General features: G+C 51.1%; 1 protein-coding gene and 1 non-coding gene across 5 annotated transcripts in view; one reads left to right on the top strand and one right to left on the bottom strand.

Annotated features, from left to right (window-relative positions):
* REPS2 (RALBP1 associated Eps domain containing 2) overlaps positions 1-22,618 on the bottom strand; it is a 107,122-nt gene that overhangs the window by 9,770 nt on the left and 74,734 nt on the right. For all 4 annotated transcript variants that reach the window (XM_029080064.1, XM_029080066.1, XM_029080065.2 and 1 more), the window contains 3 exons: positions 22,405-22,541; positions 12,294-12,355; positions 412-495 (listed from right to left, as the gene is read on the bottom strand). In XM_029080064.1, the coding sequence (XP_028935897.1) occupies positions 412-495; positions 12,294-12,355; positions 22,405-22,541 (283 nt within the window). The remainder of the gene's footprint in view (positions 1-411; positions 496-12,293; positions 12,356-22,404; positions 22,542-22,618) is intronic.
* LOC114817124 lies at positions 15,598-15,669 on the top strand. Its single transcript, XR_003764974.1, has one exon. It is a non-coding gene; the product is annotated as a small nucleolar SNORD12/SNORD106 (small nucleolar RNA).

The raw sequence follows: 22,618 nt of genomic DNA, 5'->3' as shown, positions 1-22,618 counted from the left end.
AATCTCCTCCAAATCCCCCTCCTCCCGTTGTTGTTTATTTTTTTTAAGTGCTCCGGGATGACAGACTGTCTGCATTTCGAACCCCCGACCCCGGTTCGCTACACACCCTCGACCTCGGGAAATCAAACGACGTCTTTTAGCAGTGTCGTCCCCAACATCGGTTTCGGCGATTGAAAATTAAAGCTGCCGGTATCTATCGTCCGGTTCTTATCCCGCGTCCCGCTCTATACCGTTTCATCCTCTGTCAGCACTTTTTTCTCTCCCTGTCATTAAGTTGTAAGCCCCTGGAGGAAGGGGAAAACCTACCTCGTTCTGCTGTCTCCTCCCAAACGCTCAGTACAGTGCCCGGTATTCCGGAGATGCTCGGTAAACGCGAGGGACCGACCGACTCCAGAGAGACTTTCGACTCACCTTCTTTACTGGGCTATTTTCTTCGGTCTGGGATGGGGTTCTGCTCAACTGAGGCTGAAGCTCCATCTTCAAAACTTGTTCAGCCTGAAATCGACCACAGATGGGTTATTTCTGGCGGCTTCAAAGAGGCCGGGCACTTTTCGCGACTGCGCTCGGAACATTCACACCGGGACGACTGTACCTTGAGTGACTCGCTTGCATCTGTGTAAATTTTACGTAAATCAGCATTTACGTCACTGAAGCAAATGGGAAGAGCACAGGGCCGGGAGTCAGAGGAGCTGGGTTCTGAGCCCGACTCGGCCAACTGCTTACTGAATGACCTCGGGCAAGTCATTTCGCTTCTCCGTGACTCAGTTTCCTCAACTGTAAAATGAGGATTAAATATCTGTTCTCCCTTCTGCTTAAACTCCAAGTCCCATTCAAGGGGTTGGGTTGGTATCCACCCCAGTGCTTAGAACAGTCTAAGCACTTAAATACCTTTTTTTTCCGGCTGTTCTTTCACCATCAAAGAAATCCTCCAGACCAGCCAATTTTCTTTGAAAACCTGGACATGGCTTCATATAAACTGCTACACCCACATACCGAGATACTCATTCCTAACTTCGGGAAGACTTTTCCACTATCGCACTTTAATTCCTTTAAATTACATGGAAGATAAAAACCCTCAGACTCAGCAGAGATTACAAAAGGTCATGGAAATCACACGTGCTAGCTGGAGAAGATTGCTGAGCGTTGCCCTTGAGCTCAGAGCAACCCTAAGATGCGCACACTGCGAATTAGTGACGAAGTGGAGAGGTGTGTGATACCTTGAGACCTCTTATTTTTGTCACGACACGCTAGAGGTCTCTCCGCCTTTTCTCCAACCCCACCGTCCCGACCTTCCTCGCCCCGCCTGCTCTTATCCCCGTCCCTCACTCCCTCTGCAGCCTCTTGCCATGGGCCCGGGGACGCAGGGGGCCGAGGGGCTCCGGCCAACAAGAGGACACTGGAAGCCGTGTGGCCGGGTGGAGAGAGCCCGGGCACGGGACATTTGGTTCTAATCCCGGCTCCGCCACTTGTCCGCTGTGTGACCTCGGGCAAGTCACTCTGCGCTTCGGTTTTCTCATCTGTAAAATGGGGATTCAGACGGTGAGCCCTATGTGGGACAGGGATCGGGTCCAATCCGATTAACTGGTCTCTCGCCCAGCGCTTAGAACGGTGCCCGGCCCACAGGAAGCGCTCAAATACCGTAACGATTATTATCACCGTCTCCCGACTCCCCTGATTCGTGCTCGGTGAGGAGCCCTTCCGCCACGGCACTCGGCTCAGAGTTGCCGGCGTCGCTCCATCGACAACTGCTCGTCTTCCGGCAGCGAGCGCCCTTCGGCGGGCGTTTTCTTGGGCCGCGGAAGACGCCGCGTCACCTAGATGGGCCCTCTCACGATCCGGGGTTTTTAGGACGGAGGAAGGGGAGGGTTGATGATGGGGTGATCCTCCCCCGCTGCTTCTCTCCCCGCAGGTTGGGGTGCGGGCTCTCCCCCCCCCCCCCGACTTACTGCGATCCTACGGCTCTATTCGAAAAATCAAACGGAGCCTAGAAAGGATGGCAAGAGATGGCGGAGGGTGGTGGAGAGGAGGAGAGAGAGAGAGAAAACACTCCAGGCTAAAAATGAGGTCCAGATATAGAGCAATAATGATAATAATAAAAAATATTAACAGCAGCGGTATTTGTTAAGTGCTTAGTACGTGCGGCTCGCCGTACTAAGCACTGGCACGGACCCAAGATGATAAGGTCCGACGGTCCCCGTCTCACGTGTGGCTCACAGATCAAGAGAGAGGGAGAAGAGGTATTCAGTCCCCGTTTTACCGCTAAGGAAACCGAGGCATAGAGAAATGCTATGCCCAAGGTGACAGAGCCAACGAGCAGCGGCGCCAGAACGACAACGCACGTTCTCTGACTCTCAGTTTGTCGGTTTTAGGCTATTTACGTGCTTGCACGCCAGGCACTGTATTAAGCGCTGGAGTAGATAGGTCAGATGCAGTGATGGCCCACGTCGGCCTCCCACCCAATCCCCATTTTTACAGATGAGGTAACAGGCGGAGACTTGCCCAAGATCACCCACCAGACACAGCATTAGGACCCAGGGCCTCTGACTCCCAGGCCCATACTCTTTCCATTCGGCCACGCCGCTTCCCAGCCTCTCCCTTTCCTCCCAGCATGGACAGAGTATCGGGGGGGGGGGGGGGAGAAGCCTCTCAGAACGGCATCTGATAACTGGAGAAAGACACGGAGCGCTGAAAGGTTAAATGCTTGCAAAGGAGGGGAAGCTACATGTGGCTTCTCCTCGACAGCCGGACAGGAAAGGGTGGAAAGACAGAGCCATCCCGGCCTGGATCTCCCCCCTCTGAGAGGGTGTTTCGTCTGCTGCAATACGAAGCTGAATATGTGTGGGAGAGCAAAATATTTGGATTACTATTAATATTTCAATGCTGCAATCCCGCCCCTCCGGCCCGCACCACAATGGGCTTGCCAGAGTGAAGAAGGCCAGGGAAATGTAATTTGAGCTCAGAGGATTTTACAAGGAAACGAATATTAACGGGAACCCTCTGCCAAGAGCCATCGCCCTTTCCAAACCCACAACAGAAAGTCTGGATCTATCAGTGGTCTGCAGGTTGACAGGTGTGGACGGCTGCCATCTCACACCCAGACTGATATGCGAAGCGAGACGGTCGATGGCATTTCTGGCCCGCTTCCCGAGCGTAGTGAAAATAATAATCACATTTAAGCGCTTACTACGTGCCAGGCGCCGTACTAAGCGTTGGGTGGATATAAGCAAATCAGGTCGGACGCAGTCCCCGTCCCACACGGGGCGCAGAGCATTTTACAGATGAGGTCACTGAGGCCCAGTGAGGCGACTTGTCCGCTGGGTGACCTTGGGCCAGTGGCGGGGGCCAGGATTAGAACCCACGACCTTCTGACTCGCAGGCCTGGTTCACTGTGCCATGCTGCTTCCCGGGTAGGGCACTGTACCGGAGAGCACTTCAAAGGGGATAGTACAACAGAGTTGACAGACACGATCCCTGCCCACAAGGATTTTAGAGCCCGGGGTGAGAGGCGGGAGGGAGAACCACCATCTACAACATTACGGGGCACAGGGAGGGCCGAGAAAGAAAGCCGAAAACCCGTCCCTCCGGGAGCTTTCAGTCTACAGCCAAGACTCGCCCAAGAAATACAAACAGAAGCACTGCCGAGGGACACAAAATAGGAGAGATGTGATCTAACCTTCTCAATTGGTCTTTTACGAAGCGAAAGGGGTTTTCCGGAGTATCGGGCCCGGCAGGAACCAGCTCAACTAACCCGGGAATACTTCAAGGTGGCAGTGAGGTGAGCAGAGTGTTCCAAGCGGGGAGAAGGTCAGATCTGTCCCGCGTGGGCTAAAGCGCCTCCTCCGCGGTCTTTGACGGCAGCCCCGGGGAGTGATCCCGGGGTATTTATTGAGCACTCCCTGTCTACTTAGAGGTTGAAGGGTCAATTCCAGGCAGCCAGTCTGGGTGGAGCAAAGGAAGGAGCTGGGACGGAGGGCCGGTCTCCGGACGGAGTGCGTCGTCGTGGACCTCCGAGGCCAGGGAGGGATCCCTGCCCTCAGCGAGCCTCCTGGCTCTCCACCAAAGGTATTAACGGAGCACTAACAGAGCGAAGCCCCGAACTGAGCGACTGGGAGAGCACCGCACCACAGAGTCGGCGGGCACCTGCCCTGCCCGCGAGCTTACCGTCCAGAGGGGCAACGGGAAGCAGCCCCAGAAAGCTCTGGCTTCACAGGGGGTGGGCTCATCTAGAGGCCGCCAGACCGTGGGTTTCCACCCAAGTGTCCGCGTTTGACAGGAGAGGCTGAATCTCGGTGATTAAGACAGTCAGCCCCGTGTGAGAAAGGGACCGGATCCAACCTGATTGGCCTGTACCTACCCCAGCGCTTACAACACGTACTAAGCGCTTACTCCCATCAGCTCCTCCTACACAGAACAGGGATCAAATGCCCTTTGTCCCCGCCCGTCGCACGGAGCCCCACGTGTCCGACGTGTCTCGTATCCCTCCCGGGGCGGGCGCTTCATAAATACAGTCGTTACGATCGATTCCATTCTGGCGGGGACCGTCGGCAGACCCGTCCGGCGAAAGCACGGGGTCTGAACAACCCACCCGGAGACGGCCCGGCGCGACTACCCAGCGACCAAGTGAGTCCTGCGCAGGTTCAGGGGCCGCGCGATAAGTCAGCAGCGTCCCCTCAATGCGACGTCCTTCAAGTGCCACCTACTGGCACCGGCTGAACTCCTCTCTCCGGTCCCTTCCCGCGGGCTCGGGCCCGGCCCTCTCTTCCGCCGGCACCGGGGCCCGGGTGGGCGGTCGGCCCCGGGAGGTGATTCCGGAGGATCGCCGGGCTCGGGGACGAGGGGAGGCGGACGCGAACCCGCAGTCAGCGGGGTGCGGGTCGAAGCGGTCGAGAGACCGGGAGAGAGGCCGCCCCTCCCCGCGTCCGGCGGCCTCCTCACCTCCGGGCGGGGAGGCGGCGGGATCTTTCTCGGAATCGGCCGGGCCGCCCCCGGCCCTCTCCCGATTCCGCTGGAGGCGAGCGGCGACGGAGGGCCACCCGCCGAGAGCCCCCCCGTGGCTGCCGGTCGGCCACGGGACCGGCTGCCCGAGGCGCCGCTGCTCTTCCAAACCCCCGGCGTTCCGGGGACGGGGCGTCGGCCGCACGGCCCGGCGCCCGGGCCGGCCTTCCGGACGCTCGGCCCGAACGGTACGGAGAGGGGTCAGGGTTCAGAGACGGGTTTTCGGGGAGGAGGGAGAGAAGGAAGGGTGGGCCGGCGGCCAGGCGGGAGGGCCGCCCGCCCGAGAACAGAACGTCCTCTTTCACATTCTTCCCATTCCCCTCGAGGCTCTGGAACGGATTGAAGGAGTTCCAGGAGGACCTGGGTGGCCGGGGGTGGGATGAGAGGACCACCGAGGCCAGCGGGTCTCCGACTGCGGTTTCCGTAAACCTGCCTCGGAAGGCGGCACGGGATATTCCGGAACGGGGCAAGAGAGGAGGAAAGGAAGTTCCCGGAGGGAGGGCTTGCTCCGACGCTCAGGAGCTCCCTGAAAGGAAGGGTCGTCTCTGAGGTTATCAAAACTAGACTGTAGTAGGCGTCTTTTTTAATACGGTATTTGTTAAGCACTTATCAAGTGCCAGGCACCGTACTAAGCGCCAGGGTAGATACAAGCTGCTCGGGTTTGTTTGCTTTCTTGGATGGTATCTGCTAAGCGCTTACTGTGTACCAGGCAACCGTACCGAGCGCTGGGGTAGACGTAAGCTGACCAGGTCGGACAAACTTCCTGGCCGACGTGGGACGCACAGTCTTAATCGGAGAAGCAGGGTGGCTCGGTGGAAAGAGCATGGGCTAGGGAGTCAGAGGTCACGGGTTCAAATCCCAGCTCCGCTTGTCAGCTGTGTGACTTTGGCCAGGTCGCCTCATTTTTCTGTGCCTCAGCGACCTCATCCGTAAAACGGGGATGAAGACCGTGAGCCCCGCGTGGGACAACCTGATCACCTTGTATCCCCCCCGGCGCTTAGAACAGTGCTCTGCACACAGTAAGCGCTTAACAAATGCCATTATTATTAATCCCCGTTTTCCAGATGAGGTCACTGAGGCCCAGAGAAGTGAAGTGACTTGCCCAAGGTCCCCCAGCAGACAAGTGGTGGAGGTGGGATTAGAACCCAGGCCCTTCTGACCCTCAGGCCCGGGTTCCATCCGCTAGGCCAAGCCACTTCCCGAACAAGTCCGCGTCCCGGGTGGCGTTCCCAGTCCGTCCCCATCGTACCAGTGTGGTAACGGGCACAGAGAGGTGAAGCGACTAGCCCGAGGTCACACGGTAGACACGTGATGGAGTCAGGGTTAGAACCCAGGTCCTCTCAGTCCCCCAGCAGGCCGTGGCGACGGATGGATGGCAGCGGGAAATGTTCCCGAGAAAGGGCCTCACACAGACTGAGTAGAAACTTCTTCTTATGCTCTGAACCTCCCAAGTATTCAGAACAAGGGACTGCAACCAGTGGACACTCAGTAAGCGTTATTTCTCTGACTACTCTACGAGAAATTAGTCCCTGTGGCTTGCGTGCTTCGCAGGAGTCCGTCGCAGATGGAAAATGCTCCCACTCGCATTTTTTCGTTTAAATACACTCGGGCTTTGAAAAATGCTGCCCCTCGGCCAGGTCCCCCCAAAAACGTATATTGCTTTTAAGTAAGTGATCTCACGCCCTCAGTACAAGTTAATTTCCGCGCCCCTCTAATCTTGAGACTCTGGGGGAACGGCCCGATTTCTGCCTTCTTTCCCCGAATCCCTTTCCTGCTCCCACTCTGGTCGCTCCTCTGCTTCACGGCCCTCTCTAGAGGCCCCGCTGCAGAACACCCAGTATTTATGGAGCGCTTTTACGTTACTTCTCTCATTTTATCCTCCCATCATCCCGTGATAGGTAGAGGCAGGCACTATTAACCGCCAGCGACGAGGAAACCGAAGCCCTCGGTTTCAACCTCTACTTCACAGCCCTCTCTAGAGGCCCCGCTGCAGAATACCCCGTATTTATAGAGCTCTTGGATGTTATTTCTCTCATTTTCTTCTCACGTCATCCTGTGGTACGTAGACGCGGGCAATATTAACTGCCAGTGAGGAGGAAACCGAAGCCCAGAGAGGCTGACATTCATATTGACGCCTGTCTCCCCCTTTAGATTATAAGGTTGTCGTAGGCGGGGAACATTTCCGCTAACTCGGTTTCGTTGTAGCCTCCCAAGCGCTGAGTACGGTGATACGCACAAAGTACTTGCTCAAAAAATCATAATAATAATGTTGGTATTTGTTAAGCGCTTACTTTGTGCAGAGCGCCGTTCTAAGCGCTGGGGGAGATACAGGGTCATCAGGTCGTCCCACGTGAGCCTCACAGTTAATCCCCATTTTACAGATGAGGTCACTGAGGCACAGAGAAGGCAAGTGACTCGCCCACAGTCACCCAGCTGACAGGTGGCAGAGCCGGGAGTCGAACCCATGACCTCTGACTGCGAAGCCCAGGCTCTTTCCACCGAGCCCTCCTGCTTCCCCCTACCGTTGATTCAATGGTATTTCATCAAAATATCATTAACTGGACTGGGGGTGGGAGGGGGTTTAATAATAATCACTGTGTTTGTTAAGCACTTGTGTGCCAAACGCTGCAGTAAGCGCTGGGGTGGATACGAGCAAATCGGGTCCGACAAAGTCCCTGTCCCGTGTAGGGCTCTCACGGCCTCAGTCCCCATTTGACAGACGAGCTAGACCGGGGCACAGAGAAGTGAAGTGATTTGCCCAAGGTGACCCAGCAGACGAGTGATGGAGCTGGGGTACTCCTCCTCCGTCTTCCACAGCCATTCTAGATCCTTAGAATCCAGTGGATCCCTTCCTGTCCCTCTGCCCTTTCTCTCCCTCCAGTCCCATCTCTCTGCCCGTCCCGGGGACTGGCTTCTCCAGACTCTGCTCCGGACCCCTCCGACCCCTCCCGCCCTGACTTGCCCAAGGTCACCCAGCAGGCAACTGGCCGAGGCAAAATCAGAACCTAGGTCCTCTGCTTCCCGGGCCCGGGCTCCTTCCGCTAGGCCCAACCGCTACTACGCTCTACTCGCCGCTTGTTTCTGTTTTCCGATCGGACGATGGGCCGGCTATTGAAGTGGCCGCCTCACATTTTGAGAGCCCTCGATTTCAGGACAGTTTGAACCGCACATAAAATGACTTCTCCGACGGGCGGCAATTAGCCGTAACGGTTTTCTAACGTGAAAGGCAGAAGTGAATTCGCTACCTTGAACGGGCAGGAGTAAACATTCCAGGAGGTCTTATAAGTTCAAGTCGTCATTTTTCTACATACAAGACAAAAAAGAAGGCTGACCTTTCGCCTTTCCTTGAAGAGGTTTTTGGTCTTTGGAGCTCATCAACAGACGCGGGAGAACCACTCCGTTCGGGGTACGGCACGGGGCCGGGAAATTTACATTACTAATCCTGCCAGAACCGCTCACTGAACTTAGCCTTAAGACAAAAAAATCACTTGTCCACATTTCCTTTCCTTCTTCCGGTTAAATCGGGATGCTGACGTTTCACAGAGGGATAGGTTTAAGGAGCACTGGGTGTGAGTCTGCAGCATTTCTTTTGTTATTCTGAACTGTGGGGAAGTCAAATCCAGCCTCGGGGAGGGGGTTGGGGGTTAGAGAATGAAAGGCGAATAGGGGGGATGAAAGGGGGGGGGGGGGGGCTAATCTAAATTATGGACCAAGCTGTTCCAGTTTGCTTTCCCCTTCCATCCAGTCAATGCAGGAGCAGAACTAAGGCCTCCACTCCCTTTGGGATCCTTATTCTATCCACCGCTCCCACTACCCACAAATCAATTTATACATCTGTCTCCCCCAGTGCATCGGGAACTGCTTGTAGACAGTGAAAGCGTGTTTTGCCTCCCGTCGTTCTCGACGGTTTAGGGAGACCGTGTCGCACTCTGAGTTCTCCCTAACAGGTACGGAAATATTCCCGGGAAATCTCTGCTACTACCCCGACCCCTAACCTACCGAAAAATACGGTATTCGTTAAGCGCTTACTACGTGCCAGGTACCGTACTAAGCTCTGGGGCGGATACGAGCAAGGCGGGTTGGACACGGTCCCTGTCCCACGTGGGGCTCAGTCTCAAACCCCATTTTATAGAAGAGGAAACTGAGACACTGAGAAGTAACTGGATCAAGACCACATAGGATAGAAGTGGCAGAGTCCTCTGCTCCGAGTCCCCTCTTTTTTTTTTTAAATGATATTTGTTAAGCGCTTACTACGCGCCAGACACTGCACTGAGCGCTGGGGTAGATCCCATTTAATCAGGTCGGACACAGTCCGAGTCCCACACGCGGCTGACGGTCTCCGTCCTCTTTTTACAGATGAGGTAACAGGGACAGAGAAGTGAAGTGACTCGCCTCAAGTTCCCCCGGATAAGCCAACCCACCCTAGTTCTGTCTGCACGTCAGGCCCCTCCACACTTCTAAAAATCAGAGCGTCTCTTTCCTCGTCCTCCCTACCTGTGGAGATCTGGGAACTGTAGAGCCTTGCAAAACTCTGACCAAATTAACTGAGAGGGAAATGTAAGCTGATCCTGTAAAAAGCACAGGAGAAATTGCCAATCCATCGGGCGGGCCGCTGCTTGCTCTCCATTAGGCTCTTCGATGGTCGGAAGGCTCATCTGAAAACAGACCCCTTCTTCTTGAATTTATTCCTCATCTTCCCCCCACTGGGGTAACCTAATCCATACGTTTATTCTTGTTGGCCTTTGGCAACGAAGGGCCAGCTACGTTCTTTTCTTTGGGCTGCAAACTCTGAAAGTCTATCCATCTTCCTCACTTGCACAGCAAAATAAACGCATTCTCTTTCTACAGAAAAAACAGTGGGTGGTATATGAAAAAAAGATACAAGTTGACAAATTTTAAAGTGCGTGCACTGGATGTACAGATTCAGATGCGTGTATAAACCATCTGAATTTTTGATTTGCGCATTTCAACAGCTAAAATGATTGGTCTTTAGGCTCTGAATTCATCTGTCCAATAATAATCATGTTGGGATTTGTTAAGCACTTACTATGTGCAGAGCACTGTTCTAAGCGCTGCGGTAGATATAGGGTAATCAGGTTGCCCCACGTGAGGCTCATAGTTAGTCCCCATTTTGCACATGAGGTAACTGAGGCCCAGAGAAGTCAAGTGACTTGCCCACAGTCACACAGCTGACGGGTGGCAGAGCCGGCATTCGAACCCATGACCTCTGACTCCCAAGCCCGGGCTCTTTCCACCGAGCCACGACCCAGAGCAATCCACAGTGATCGTGAGGAAAAAATGTAGAAATCATCCCTTCCACCTCTTCAAATAGATGCCAACAGAGTAACACAGCGAAGCTCACTAATGGAAGAGAAGAAATATGCATCGTTAACATGCCATTTCTGTCCGGTCCCTGATCGGATCGAGAGCGGGATAAGGTTTGACAGCTCTTTTGCAATCAAAACCGTGGTGCAACTTGCATTTTCTTCATCTTTCTACCTTTATGACTGAATGAATAAATATCTGGGGCCCAAGACAACTCTCTAACGACGACGACAAACATACAAAAAACAGGTGACTAAAACAGATGCAGCCTCCCGAAGATCTTTAAGTCATCAGACTGGAGAGGGAAGATTTCGGGGCCGTCATGGCTGCAGGCAGGAGGATGGACAAAATGACCCCTAAATCTCTCATTCTACAATATGATGAAATCTTAAATGTAAATGATGATAACCAGACCTCCGGCCGCAGCTCTGGCAAACCAGCCAACTTTGAGGTGAGAATGGGAAGGGGAGAATCAGAGCCCTGAAAGGGAAGACCCGGCTTCCTTTGATGACCTCCGCGCTCCCCGAGTCTGAAATCTACCACGCTGGGCAACTGAAGAGGAGGCTCGAGCTGAGGGCCTGGCTCAACGTTGGCATTTTGGTAGATCAACATAGACATTCCTCACCCAACGCCTTCTTGAGTATCTTAAACAAGCAAGTCCCACCTCCACCCCCATTCCGTTCGCCCCGAGTCATTTCGGCCCAACGAGCCACCCTGAACACGGACGTATTTATACCCTGCGGCACTCGTGTCCGTAAGCATCATCAGTGGACGGACAGCCTCGCTGCGGGCGGGGACCGTCTCTACTGCTGTACTGTACATTCCCCAAGCATTCGGTATGATGTTCTGCACACAGTAAAAACCAAAACCGAAAAACATTCCTTTCCTGTAGTAGACTGTAGATTAAGGTCCTTGTGGGCAGGGACTACATCCACCAAAGCTGTGGAAGTGGCACGGTGTAGTGGCTAGAGCCCGGGCCTGGGAGTCAGAAGGTCTGATCATAACTCCAGCTCCGCCACTTGTCTGCTGTGTGACCTTGGGCAAGTCACTTCTCTGGGCCTCAGTTCCCTCATCAGTAAAATGGAGATTGAGACTGTGAGCCCTGTGTGGGACAAGGACTGTGTCCAACTTGATTTGCTTGTATCCACCCTAGATTTAGTCTAGTGCTTGGTGCATAGTGTGTGCTTAAACACGGTATTTTTTTGTTTTTTGATACGGTACTTCCCCGAGCACTTAGTACGCACTAAATATATACTAATGTGCACACGGTAAGCACTCAGTATATACTATCGATTCACCTGAACCTTCGCGTAGATCTTCCCTGCTAGTTTGTAAAGTACTTGGAGGCAAGGATTATGCCTACTAATGGAGCTGTACTCTCAATGCACGGTTCAGTGCTTGGTCCCATAGGCACTCAATAAATAGTAACCATCAGCTAGAACACGCTTTCCACTTGGGGGCTCACCACGGGTCCATTAAAGCTGCTCCCTTTTTACAAATATGCATCTTTCCTATTTTGAGCAGCACGGCCCGCGAGCGGAGCACGGGCCTGGGAGGCCGAGGGACCTGGGTTTTAATTCTGATTCCTCCACCCGTCTGCTGTGTGACCTCGGGCAAGTCATTTCACTTCTCGGCGCCTCAGGTACCTCATCTTTAAATGGGGACCAAGACTGTGTCCAACCCGATTATCTTGTATCTACCCCAGTGCTTAGAACAGTGCTTGACAGAGTAAGGGCTTAACAAACATCATCGCCATTATTACTGACCTGCCATCATTCAGTCAATTAACCAGAGCATTTCTTAAGCACCTACACTGCGCAACGCACTGTACTCCGAGCTTGAGAGAATTAGCAGTCACGATCCCTGCCCTCGTGGAGCTTACGTGCCAGCAAGCTCTCATGCCCACAACTGTAAAAACGCCAATGTAAATGAAGCACCCAGGCCCAATCTGCCCAGAGCCATGTTATTCCTACCTGTGACATATGAGGCCTAGGGGGGAGTGCAGGTGGCCGAGGTAACCATCCTGATTTAGCAACTGAAAAGGAAAAATACAAAATGAATGACCAACTTTTCTCTGAGAAATTGCTCTGACATTTACTATCTTTCTTTTTAAAAAAAAATTACTTTTACTACCAATCTCACCCAACCTACTCCCCTTCGAATGCCAAATGCTTCAGTCATTATCTTTAAGGCAGGACATAAAGCAAAGAGTCAATGATTGTCTCAATGTGTGCCAGGAGATTGAAGCAAGATTCCTACTTAGACTGTGAGCCTCATGTGAGCCAACTTGAGTAGCCTGTATCTACCCCGGTGCTTAGAACAATGCTTTATACATAGTAGGCACTTAGCACATACTATGATAATAATAATAATAATAATAATAATAGATTAACACCACATGAGAGGGTGCAACCCATTTCCAACTATTCATAAGGGCTGCTTATTTACGTCCTTTGATCCTCCTCCCTCTGTTTCTCTGACCTTTGACCACGTGAAAACGCTTACTTGTAACTCATAATAATAATAATGGTACTTGTTAAGCATTGACTATGTGCCAAGCACTGTTCTAAGTGCTGGGGTAGATCCAAGTTCATCAGGTTGGGCACGGTCCCTGTCCCGCCGAGGGCTCACACTCTGAATCCCCATTTTACAGATGAGGTAACCGAGGCCCAGAGAGGTGAAGCCATTTGCTCAAGGTCACCGAGCAGACACACGTAGGGGAGCCCGAATTGGAACCCGGAGGCCCGGAGCTGCCGAGAGAGGAAATGGAGCGAGGAGAGCTGGGGACGGGGAGAGGAAGGAGAAGGGGACGGATCAAGGGCGGGTTAGGGTGAGGGGTCCCTGGCTTGACTGAAAGTGATCCAATTCAAACAACGCCATTTTGCTATTAATCAACTCTGGTGAAAGACCCCTAGAGAGGAGGTTGAAATTGGTGATTAAAAAAAGTGTTTGGATTATGTACGGATTTTGATTATCCATGCCAATTGTTTCTCCATTCCTAGGGGTTAACTTGAATTGGATGCACTGCTTTGCAAGAACGAGAAAGGGAGGGAGAGAGAAAGAAAGAGAGACAGAGAGGAGACAGATGAGACAAGAGGACGACAGACGAGACACAGAGATCCTACCTTTAGAAAATATTTTCTTAAAAGTTACAAATTTTACTAAAACAGCCTACCCGGTTGAAGCTAAAATTAAAAGCCCTTGATGTGTGACTGCATAGTCACGGGAGGAAACGTTTCCAGTTTAATCAGAGAACATTAACGCTCCTATAAATAATCACTCAGAAGCACTTACCTTCAATACACACACACACACACACACACACACTCTCTGCACACAGAGGCCCCCTTTATATACCGACAAAGTGAAGCGTGACTCAGGGGGGGAAAAAAAGGAATTTCCTTAACACGCTTTCCCCCCAAACGTTTGCAAATAATCCACCGTGCCCACCTAGAACTTTTGCCATCAGTCAAGAGTTCTGCAAATAATAACCTTCACCTAGTGTGGGTGGGAAGATCCAGAGGGGATCTCCATGGCCCCCGGGGATTCTAACGCAGCGTAACGGAGACCAATCTTTCATCCTGAGCTCGGGAGTCTCGATGCTAACCACCGTAAAGGCCCTTCCATTATTTCCCCCAATCTGTCTCTAGTTAAACCCATGAAACACAACCACGGGTCAAACCGCGGGGAAGGTTAGGCTCTGAACGTGCGTCCGCGATAAAGCAACTCAGGTTTAAAAGCCTGTTTCAAGAGGGATCGACGGGAGCCTCTGTCGTTACCCTTCCAGGGGCCCCTAAGTGAGTTTAGCCTTGTCTTCGAAAGGTCATCCTTCCAGCTTTGTCATGATTTCTGTGAAAAAGGCCCAACCCTAGCACTAGAATAAGCCAAACTCTACGCTGAGAACCACCCTCAACCAACTTGAATGTCTGTGACAGATTTTATTTCTCCAGAACCTGCAAATCTTTCAGAATTAACACAGTCATTCATTAAGGCATTCCACCTCAACCACTTCCTCAGCAGCAGTGAGGCCTACCGCCAAGAGGACAGGCCTGGGAGTCAGAGGACCTGGGTTCTAATCCTGGGTTGGCTACTGGCCTCCTGCGAGGCCTTGGGCAAGTCACTTCACTTCTCCGTGCCTCGCTTTCCTCATCTGTCAAATGGGGATTTAGACTGTGAGGCCAATGGGGGACTCCGGTTTACCTGATGAGTCTGTAACTACCCCAGTGCTTAGTACAGAGCCTAACATGTAGTAAGTGCTTAACAAAGACCACTGAAAAAATAAATTTAAAAGACCCAGGTTCTCGGACAGGGAGGCTTACCCTGACTCCTGCATTAGGCCGTGGTGAGATGGGTCAGCTTTTGGTTTCTTCTTCTCCATTAATCTAAGACTTATAGCTAATGATCTTAATGACTTCAGGCGATCCCTTACAGATCCTTCAATACAGTACACATTAACAGAGTTTACTGATTTGAAAACATCCTGCTTTTTAAGTAATCTCTGACCAATTCCTTCCTCTTTTATTCTCATTGTCTCAGAACAATTGGTCTTTTTGTAGTCTGTGCTTTAAAAAGGTTAAAAAAAAAAAAAAGTACAGGATTTTTAAGGAACATCTGTTTTACCTTTTTTAGATGAAAAAGAAAGAGTACAAAGTCTCCTTAGCTAATGCATTTAAACTCTACTTTTGCCATTTCATTTATGCTCCTTGCAAACTAAGATTTATCATCTTCGTTTTCCTGCTTTTATTTCTACAAAATTCAGGCTCTATTACTTACACTTTATTTTAGAAGCCTAGCCTCGTTTCCACTTGGAGGACTATTCCTCTTTGTGATGCAAATCAATCAATGGTGATTTCCTAGCACCTAATATGTGCGGAACACTGTACTGAGCAATTGGGAGAGTTCCAGAGATTTAAAATACACAATCACAGAAGTTATTATCAGTCTAGCTGGCCAAATCAAGAACTTCAGTCATACTTTTCATACACTGGGGGTTTCTCCCCCCGTTCTATATCTCGAAACTACAGAGGTTTAAAAAAAAAATCACCCTAAGAAGTAACTCCTGACTCAATAGTACTTTCTGTCCATATGCTGTAGAAAGTATCAACTGTTTATCAAATTTCCTTATTAATTCCTGATATATATATATATATATAGATATATAGATAAAATAGATATGTAGATATATGGCATCATACTCAAAAAAGGCACCCTGACCGAGTGGATATGGCACAGACCTGGAAGTCAGAAGGACCTGGATTCTAATCCTGCTACACCACTTGTCTTGTATATGATGACTGCACTTTTTTCCCCATCAGATCGACCGTGTTGATCTCACTACACTACACTACAGAGAAGCAGCGTGGCTCAGTGGAAAGAGCATGGGCTTTGGAGTCAGAGGTCATGAGTTCGAATCCCAGCTCTGCCACTTGTCAGCTGTGTGACTGTGGGCGAGTCACTTAACTTCTCGGTGCCTCAGTTCCCTCATCTGTAAAATGGGGATGAAGACTGTGAGCCCCACGTGGGACAACCTGATTCCCCTGTGTCTACCCCAGCGCTTAAAACGGTGCTCTGCACATAGTAAGCGCTTAACAAATACCAACATTATTATTATTATTATTATTACTGTGTGATCTTGGGCCAGTTACTTAGTTTCTCTAGGCCTCACTTACATCATCTGTAAAATGGGGATTAAGACTGTGAGCCCCACGTGGGACTGGACTGTGTCCAACTTGATTAGCTTTTATCTACCCCAGCACTTAGTACAGAGTAAGCCCAGACTACAGACTTAAATACCAAGAAAAAAAAAGGCAGCTCTTACAGTGCAGTTCATTTTTGGGTGTCCGAAAACGCCAATATGGTTTCTGCAGTCGCAGCCACAGTGAGCACACAAAAAAGTTGTCCCTTGGGATTTTGTGCTTCATTTCTTTAGACCCTGGCGAAGTTGCCCCTCTTGTCACCTTGTCTCTCTTTCCACAAGAAACTTTGGTTTTAAGAGAGCCTCTCTCTTCTTCACGGCAGGGCATCTAGCAGGTCTGTCCTCAGCTTTCAGCTCAGATATTTCTGACTCCAGTCGGAGGTATATTTCAAGACCTAAGGACAGTTTTCATTTGATGCCTAGGTGGATTACACCCTCACCTTCAACTGTATTTACTGAGCACTTACTGTGGGCAGGGCACTTGATTAAGCAGAGTTGGTATTCATGTTCCCTGCCCATAACGAGTTTAATAATAATAATGTTGGTATTTGTTAAACGCTTACTAAGGGCCGAGCACTGTTCTAAGCGCTGGGGTAGACATAGGGGAAGCAGGTTGTCCCACGTGGGGCTCACAGTCTTAATCCCCATTTTACAGATGAGGGAACTGAGGCACAGAGAAGTTAAGTGACTTGAGTTTACAGGCTAGAGAAGAAGACAGGTACCTATTGACAATTTATTTATATTAATGTCTAAGCGCTGGGGGAGGGGGATGAATAAAGAGAGCAATTCAGGGTGACGCAGAAGGCGAAAGCGAGAAGAGGAAAGGAGAGCTTAGTCAGGGAAGGCCTCTTGGAGATGTGCCTTCAGTACGGTTTTGAAGCAGGGGAGGGTGGTTTTCTGGTGGATATGGAGAGAGGGGGCATTCCAGGCCAGAGGCAGGACGCGGGTGAGAGGTCGGCGGTAAGAGAGATGGGATCAAGGGAGAGAGAGTAGGTTGGCACTAGAGGAGTGAAGTGTGTGGACTGGGTGGTCGAAGCAGAGCAGCAAGGTAAGGAACGAGGGGGCAAGGGGATCGAATGTCTTAAAGCTGATGGAAAAGAGTTTCTGTTGGATGCAGAGGTGGATAGGCAACCACTGGGAGTTCCTGAAGAGTGGGAACACATGGACTGAACCGTTTTAAAGAAAAATCATCTGGGCAGCAAAGTATAGACTGGAATGAAGAGAAAAAGGAGGCAGGGAGGTCAGCCAGGAGGCGCATACGGTAAGCAAGGCGGGTTAATAGAAGTGCTTAGATTAACGTAGCAGCGGATCGGATAGAGGAGAGGGTGGATTTCAGCTACTTTGTGAAGGCTGACCCGACGGGATCTAGTGACAGGGTGAATATGGGGGTCGAACGGGCTGGTGAGACAGGAAGGATGGTGGTAACGAGAAAATTAGGAGGACAGGATTTGGGTGTGAAGATAAGGACTTCTCTTTTGGACAGGTTACGCTGGAGGTGTCGGTGGGACATCCAGGTAGAGATGTCTTGTAGGCAGGAGGAAAGGCGTGACTGCAGAGAGGAAGAGAGATCAGGGCTCGAGATGTAGATCTGGGAATTATAAGCATTGTGGAGGTAGCTGAAGCCATGGAAGCCAGTGAGTTCTCCAATGCAGTGGGTGTAAATGGAGAATAGAAGGGGACCCAGAGCGGAACCTTGATGGACTCCCACTGTTACGGGGTGCGAGGCAGAGGAGGAGCCCAAGAATGAGACGGAGAATGAGGGGCCAGAGAGAAAGGAGGAGAAACAGGAGGACAGTGTCAATGAAGCCGAGGTTAGATAGTGTTTCCGGTGGTCCGGTCAACAGTGTCGAAAGCAGCCGAGAGGTTGAGGAGGATCGGGATCGAGTAGAGGTCATTGGATCTGGCGAGAATGAGACCATTTGTGTCCTTTCTGAGGGCCATTTCTGTGGAGCGGAATGGAAACCAGATCCAAAGGCGTCAAAGACAGAATTGGAGGAGAGGAACTTGAGACGGTCAGTACAGAAAGCTCGCTCAAGGAGTCTGGAGAGGAATGGAAGAAGTGAGATGTGGTGATACCGGGGGGGGGGGGGGGGGGGGGGGGCCTGGGGTCGAAGGATTTTATTTTTTTTAGGGTAGGGGAGACACGAGCATGTTTGAAAGCAATGGTCAAAGCCTGTTTTTCTAAAACAAACAGTCACACTATCAAGACCATCTTTTCCTCTAATTCATACACTGTACAGCCAAATTTCTATCACAGAAAATAATTCCTAAGTAACAGTCTAAAAAAGCGTTCGGGCGTCTCTACTGGAAAGCCTGAATTTTATGGAATAAAACACAACAGACCGGACCGGATCCTAACGTCAGAGATCTGTTTGAATTATGCCGCTCGTGAGACCCTCTTTTTCCATTCCGACAGACCGGGAAATCTCCCGGATCTGACCGAACCTGGATCCATCAATCCAACGAATGGTATTTATTGAGCGCTCGCCGCTTGCGGATCACAGTACTAAGCGTCTGGGAGAGCAATACAAGTAGTCTACAGGTGGAGACAGACAAAATAAACTACAAATTGAGAAAATGGCAGAGATTATGTGCTTCAGCGCCGTGGGGATGAGGGAGGGATGAATATCAAGTGCTCAAGGGGTACAGAACTGAATAGACAACACAAAGGGGAGGTTGGGCGGGGTAAATGAGGGCTTAGCTCTTAGAAGAAACGTGATTTGGGGGCAGCAGGGTGGCCTAGTGGAAACAGCATGGACCTGGAAGTCAGAGAACTTGGGATCTCGTGGCTCAGTGGAAAGAGCATGGGCTTGGCAGCCAGAGGTCACGGGTTGGAATCCCAGCTCGGCCACTTGTCAGCTGTGCGGCTGTGGGCAAGTCCCTTCACTTCTCTGGGCCTCAGTCACCTCATCTGTAAAATGGGGATGAAGACTGTGAGCCTCATGTGGGACAACCTGATTACCTCGTCTACCCCAGCACTTAGAACAGTACTCTGCACATAGTAAGCGCTTAACAAATACCAACCGGCTCTGCCAACTGCCTGCTGTGTGACCCTGGGCCGTCGCTTGCCTTCTCTGTGCCTCGCTTCAATTGTAAAAATGGAGATTCATACCCTTTCTCCCTCCTACTTAAGATCACGAGCCCCGTGTGGGACAGGGACCGTGTCCGACCTTAACAGCTTGTATCTGCCCCAGAGCTTAGAACAGTAGTAGACACCCAGTAGCGCTTAACATATACCATCAACGTTAGCAGGAGCACCGTGCTGCCGGGACAATCAATCCCGGATTGTGCATGTGGTCGGGAAGAGCTTCCGGAAAACATAGTATCCATGGGAATTTCCTCATCGTGTTGACTGCTCACCGGAAGGTACGGCTCGAGGTGCCCCTCTCCACTTCATGACTAGCCCGTAAGCACGTCCCTCTGGACTGTAAAGCTTGTTGTGGGCAGGACACGCGTCTGTTGCTATACTGCGCTCGCCCAAGTGCTTAACGCAGTGCTTTGCCCACAGTAAGGGCTCAGTTAGTACTAATGAATGAAAGGAGTCTCTGCAGAAGTCTTAGAAATAATCCCATATGTGACGCCGCTATGTCAATACAAAAGTCAAGAAGGAAACATTTCCATTCTCCCCTTCAGCACGGGAGGATGCAGGAAGAGAGTGAACACACCTCTGTTCTCCGCATCTTCAAAGATCTGCTGTTGCCGAACTGTACCTTCCAAGCGCTTAGTACAGTGCTCTGCGCATAGTAAGCGCTCAGTAAATACTATTGAATGAATGAATGAAATTACATACCCTCCAGGACTCCTAGTTTACTTCTCCTCTGCCCTTCTTATACACCCTGAATTGACTTCGGAATTTCCAATCACCCTAAGCACTAGGGTGCTCACACCCCCCCGGCCTAATGGAAAGAGCACTGGCCCCGGTTCTCATTTCAAGTGCATGACTTGTCTGTTAGGTGACCTTGGGCAGCTCCCTTAACTTCTCTGGGCCTCAGTTTCCTCATTTGTAAAATGAGGATTCAATACCCGTTCTCCCTACTAAGACTGTACCCTGTGGGCCAGCGATCGGCCAACCTACTGCAGTACTTAGAACAGTGCTTGGCACACAGTAAGCACAAAACCAACACCTTCGTTAATATTGACATTACTGTTATCACTTCCTCCCCTGCTCGCTTCTAAGCTTCCTCAAGTCAGGGATCATGCCCATGAATTTTCTCGTCCTCTCCCAAGCACTCCGCATAGCACTGTGCTCCCAATCAACACTCAGTATAAATACTGGTTGCCTAAGCCCATCCTCTCACAAGATCCCGAAATGCAGCCAGACTACGAACCCGCCCACACAATTTGTATTTCTCTATTTCTGCGGTACTTGTTTAGCGCTTACTGGGTCCCCAGCAGTGCTCTAAGTGCCGAGGGTTTCCTCGGTCCTCAGAAAATCCCTGCCCTCAGGAGCAAGCGGGTCACAGCAGCCTCCTCCGTTCACGCTTCCTCTCCGACATCGCCCCATACCACGAGACTGGTGTCGCTGGAATTTAGACGTAGAAATTCTCTTGGCATCCCCCTTATAATCCATTTCTTTGTCCCTATCATCATCATCCTGTCTGCCCCGCCGGTTCCTCCCGGCCTTACCTCTCCTCCCTGATACTTAACAGATCAACCGAAGTGGACCCAAGCCCAGATGGGGAGATGTAGCTCACATGGGAGTGTGACGGTTTTAGAAAGGGGATCGTGCGGTCCACTGGAGAGAGCATGCGGATGGGACTCAGGTGACATGGATTCTAGTGCTGGCTTTGCTTCTAACCTCGGGCAGATTCCTTAACTTCCCTGGGCCTCCGTTTCTTCATCTGTAAAACGAGGGTAAGACACACTCTCTCTAGACTGTAAGCCCGCTGTGGGCATGGGACGTGTCAACCAATTCGGATATATTGTATTCTCCTAAATGCTTTTTACAGTGCTCTATACATGGTAAGTGCTCAAATTCTAGTGATCATCAGCCCCTCTGCGACAAACTGCGGCCCATGCGAGCGTAGTACATTTACTGCAGTGCTCAGCACACGACAATTATCCATTACCAATCTTATTTATTCTCACCAACATGAACACTCTACTGTTTTGGGGAGAGGGGACGAAGCGTCTCAAGATGAAAGCGTTTGAGAGCCACGGCCTTAGCTTCAGATACAGAAGTCTTTCTGCTGCAAATACACACTATCTTCCCTCTCAAACCCCAAGTACCACAAGGAACAGAGGCAAACGGAAACGAAAGGAGAAGCCAAGTTCATTTCCTCTAGCTCCGGTCAACAGGCACACGAATGAATTTGCTTTCAGACGGAGTTCAGATCGGGGAGGAAGTCAGCCCAGTGGGAGACTACGTGGGTCTGCAGCGGCCACGAAATTCAGAAAGACACACCCTTTCACCCTGCCATTCCATTAGCCAAAAAGCAAACACCCGAAGTCCTGCCACACTAATCTTCCAGGCCCTTGTTGGTGAGCTGGTGGTTCCTTTTCCAATACCGAAATCCAACTAAAATACAGAACGAGGAATTCCAAAAGACTATGGGGGTGAAATACAAGGTAATTTCTAAACCTCCCTCTATGATCCAAATTGCGTCCAGGTCAATTTGGAGTGCAAAGAAGAGAGAGCAGATATGCCGTCCTCCTCAATATTCACCTCAGATTCCTCCTGTCTAGATGGAGCACTGACCTCTTAACACTGAGCACCGACACCACCACCTCCGTCTCATATCGAAGGATTCCTAGTATCCATTCTGACGGGATGCCCAAAGGTAGGGAGTTAAATGGGAACTTTTGACTGTGACAGCTGGGCTCTTCGCCGTTAACAATCGATCCCGGAAACCTGGCTGAAAGCCAAGGGAGGAATGCTGAGGTAAAAGAGGGGAAGCTAGGACGTGCATGAGTTGCGGGCCACTCGCTGAAGATTTGCCTCCTGAACCTCTGGCGTCAGCACTGGCCCGAAGCATCCTAGTCCCAGAACCTTTGGCTAAGAGACACTCCCCTGCTTCCATTCTCTTGCTAGAAGTCATTAGCAGCAGATTCACTTCCCTCTCCAGCCTCTTCAGAATGCTGCTATGAAAAGGTTTTGCCCTCCCTCTCCTCATATCTGGCGGACCTTCGCTTCAGCCCGACCGTGACTCAGAAGACATTCAGCTGCCGACAGACTGGGAAATTGGATCCTTCAGCTCTTTTTATGGACCTGCGGCGAGCGGCAGTAGGCGAATACGCCCAAGGGCTGACAATGCAAAGACGTATTTTTTAAAAGTTACTTGTCATCGTCATCTATAAGTTCTACCTTATTTTCATCCCCGACCGTTAACGATTTCGAGTATCCCGGCTCTCACTAGGATGGCCAGAAGGCACGGTGGGGCTGCCCTCACCTGGGGTGCCTGGCTGGAAGACCTTGTTCAAATCCAAGGAGGAGGCTCTGGAATGCGATTTCTGAGGGCGCGGAGGCGGGGTTGGCGGCTCCTCGCCCCTCTTCACGGCCTCTTCGATTGACGTGCTCGAGTAAGACCTGAAGGCAAACAAAGGAAAGGCACCCGATTCAAATGCTCTGCAGTGGGGAAGGAATGAGTCAACAGCCCGGCTGAA

This window comes from Ornithorhynchus anatinus, chromosome 15 (assembly GCF_004115215.2).
Source record: "Ornithorhynchus anatinus isolate Pmale09 chromosome 15, mOrnAna1.pri.v4, whole genome shotgun sequence".
Taxonomy (NCBI): Eukaryota; Metazoa; Chordata; class Mammalia; order Monotremata; family Ornithorhynchidae; genus Ornithorhynchus; species Ornithorhynchus anatinus.
The sequence above is the reverse complement of the archived record's forward strand: the minus strand, read 5'-3'. Positions and strand labels throughout refer to the sequence as shown.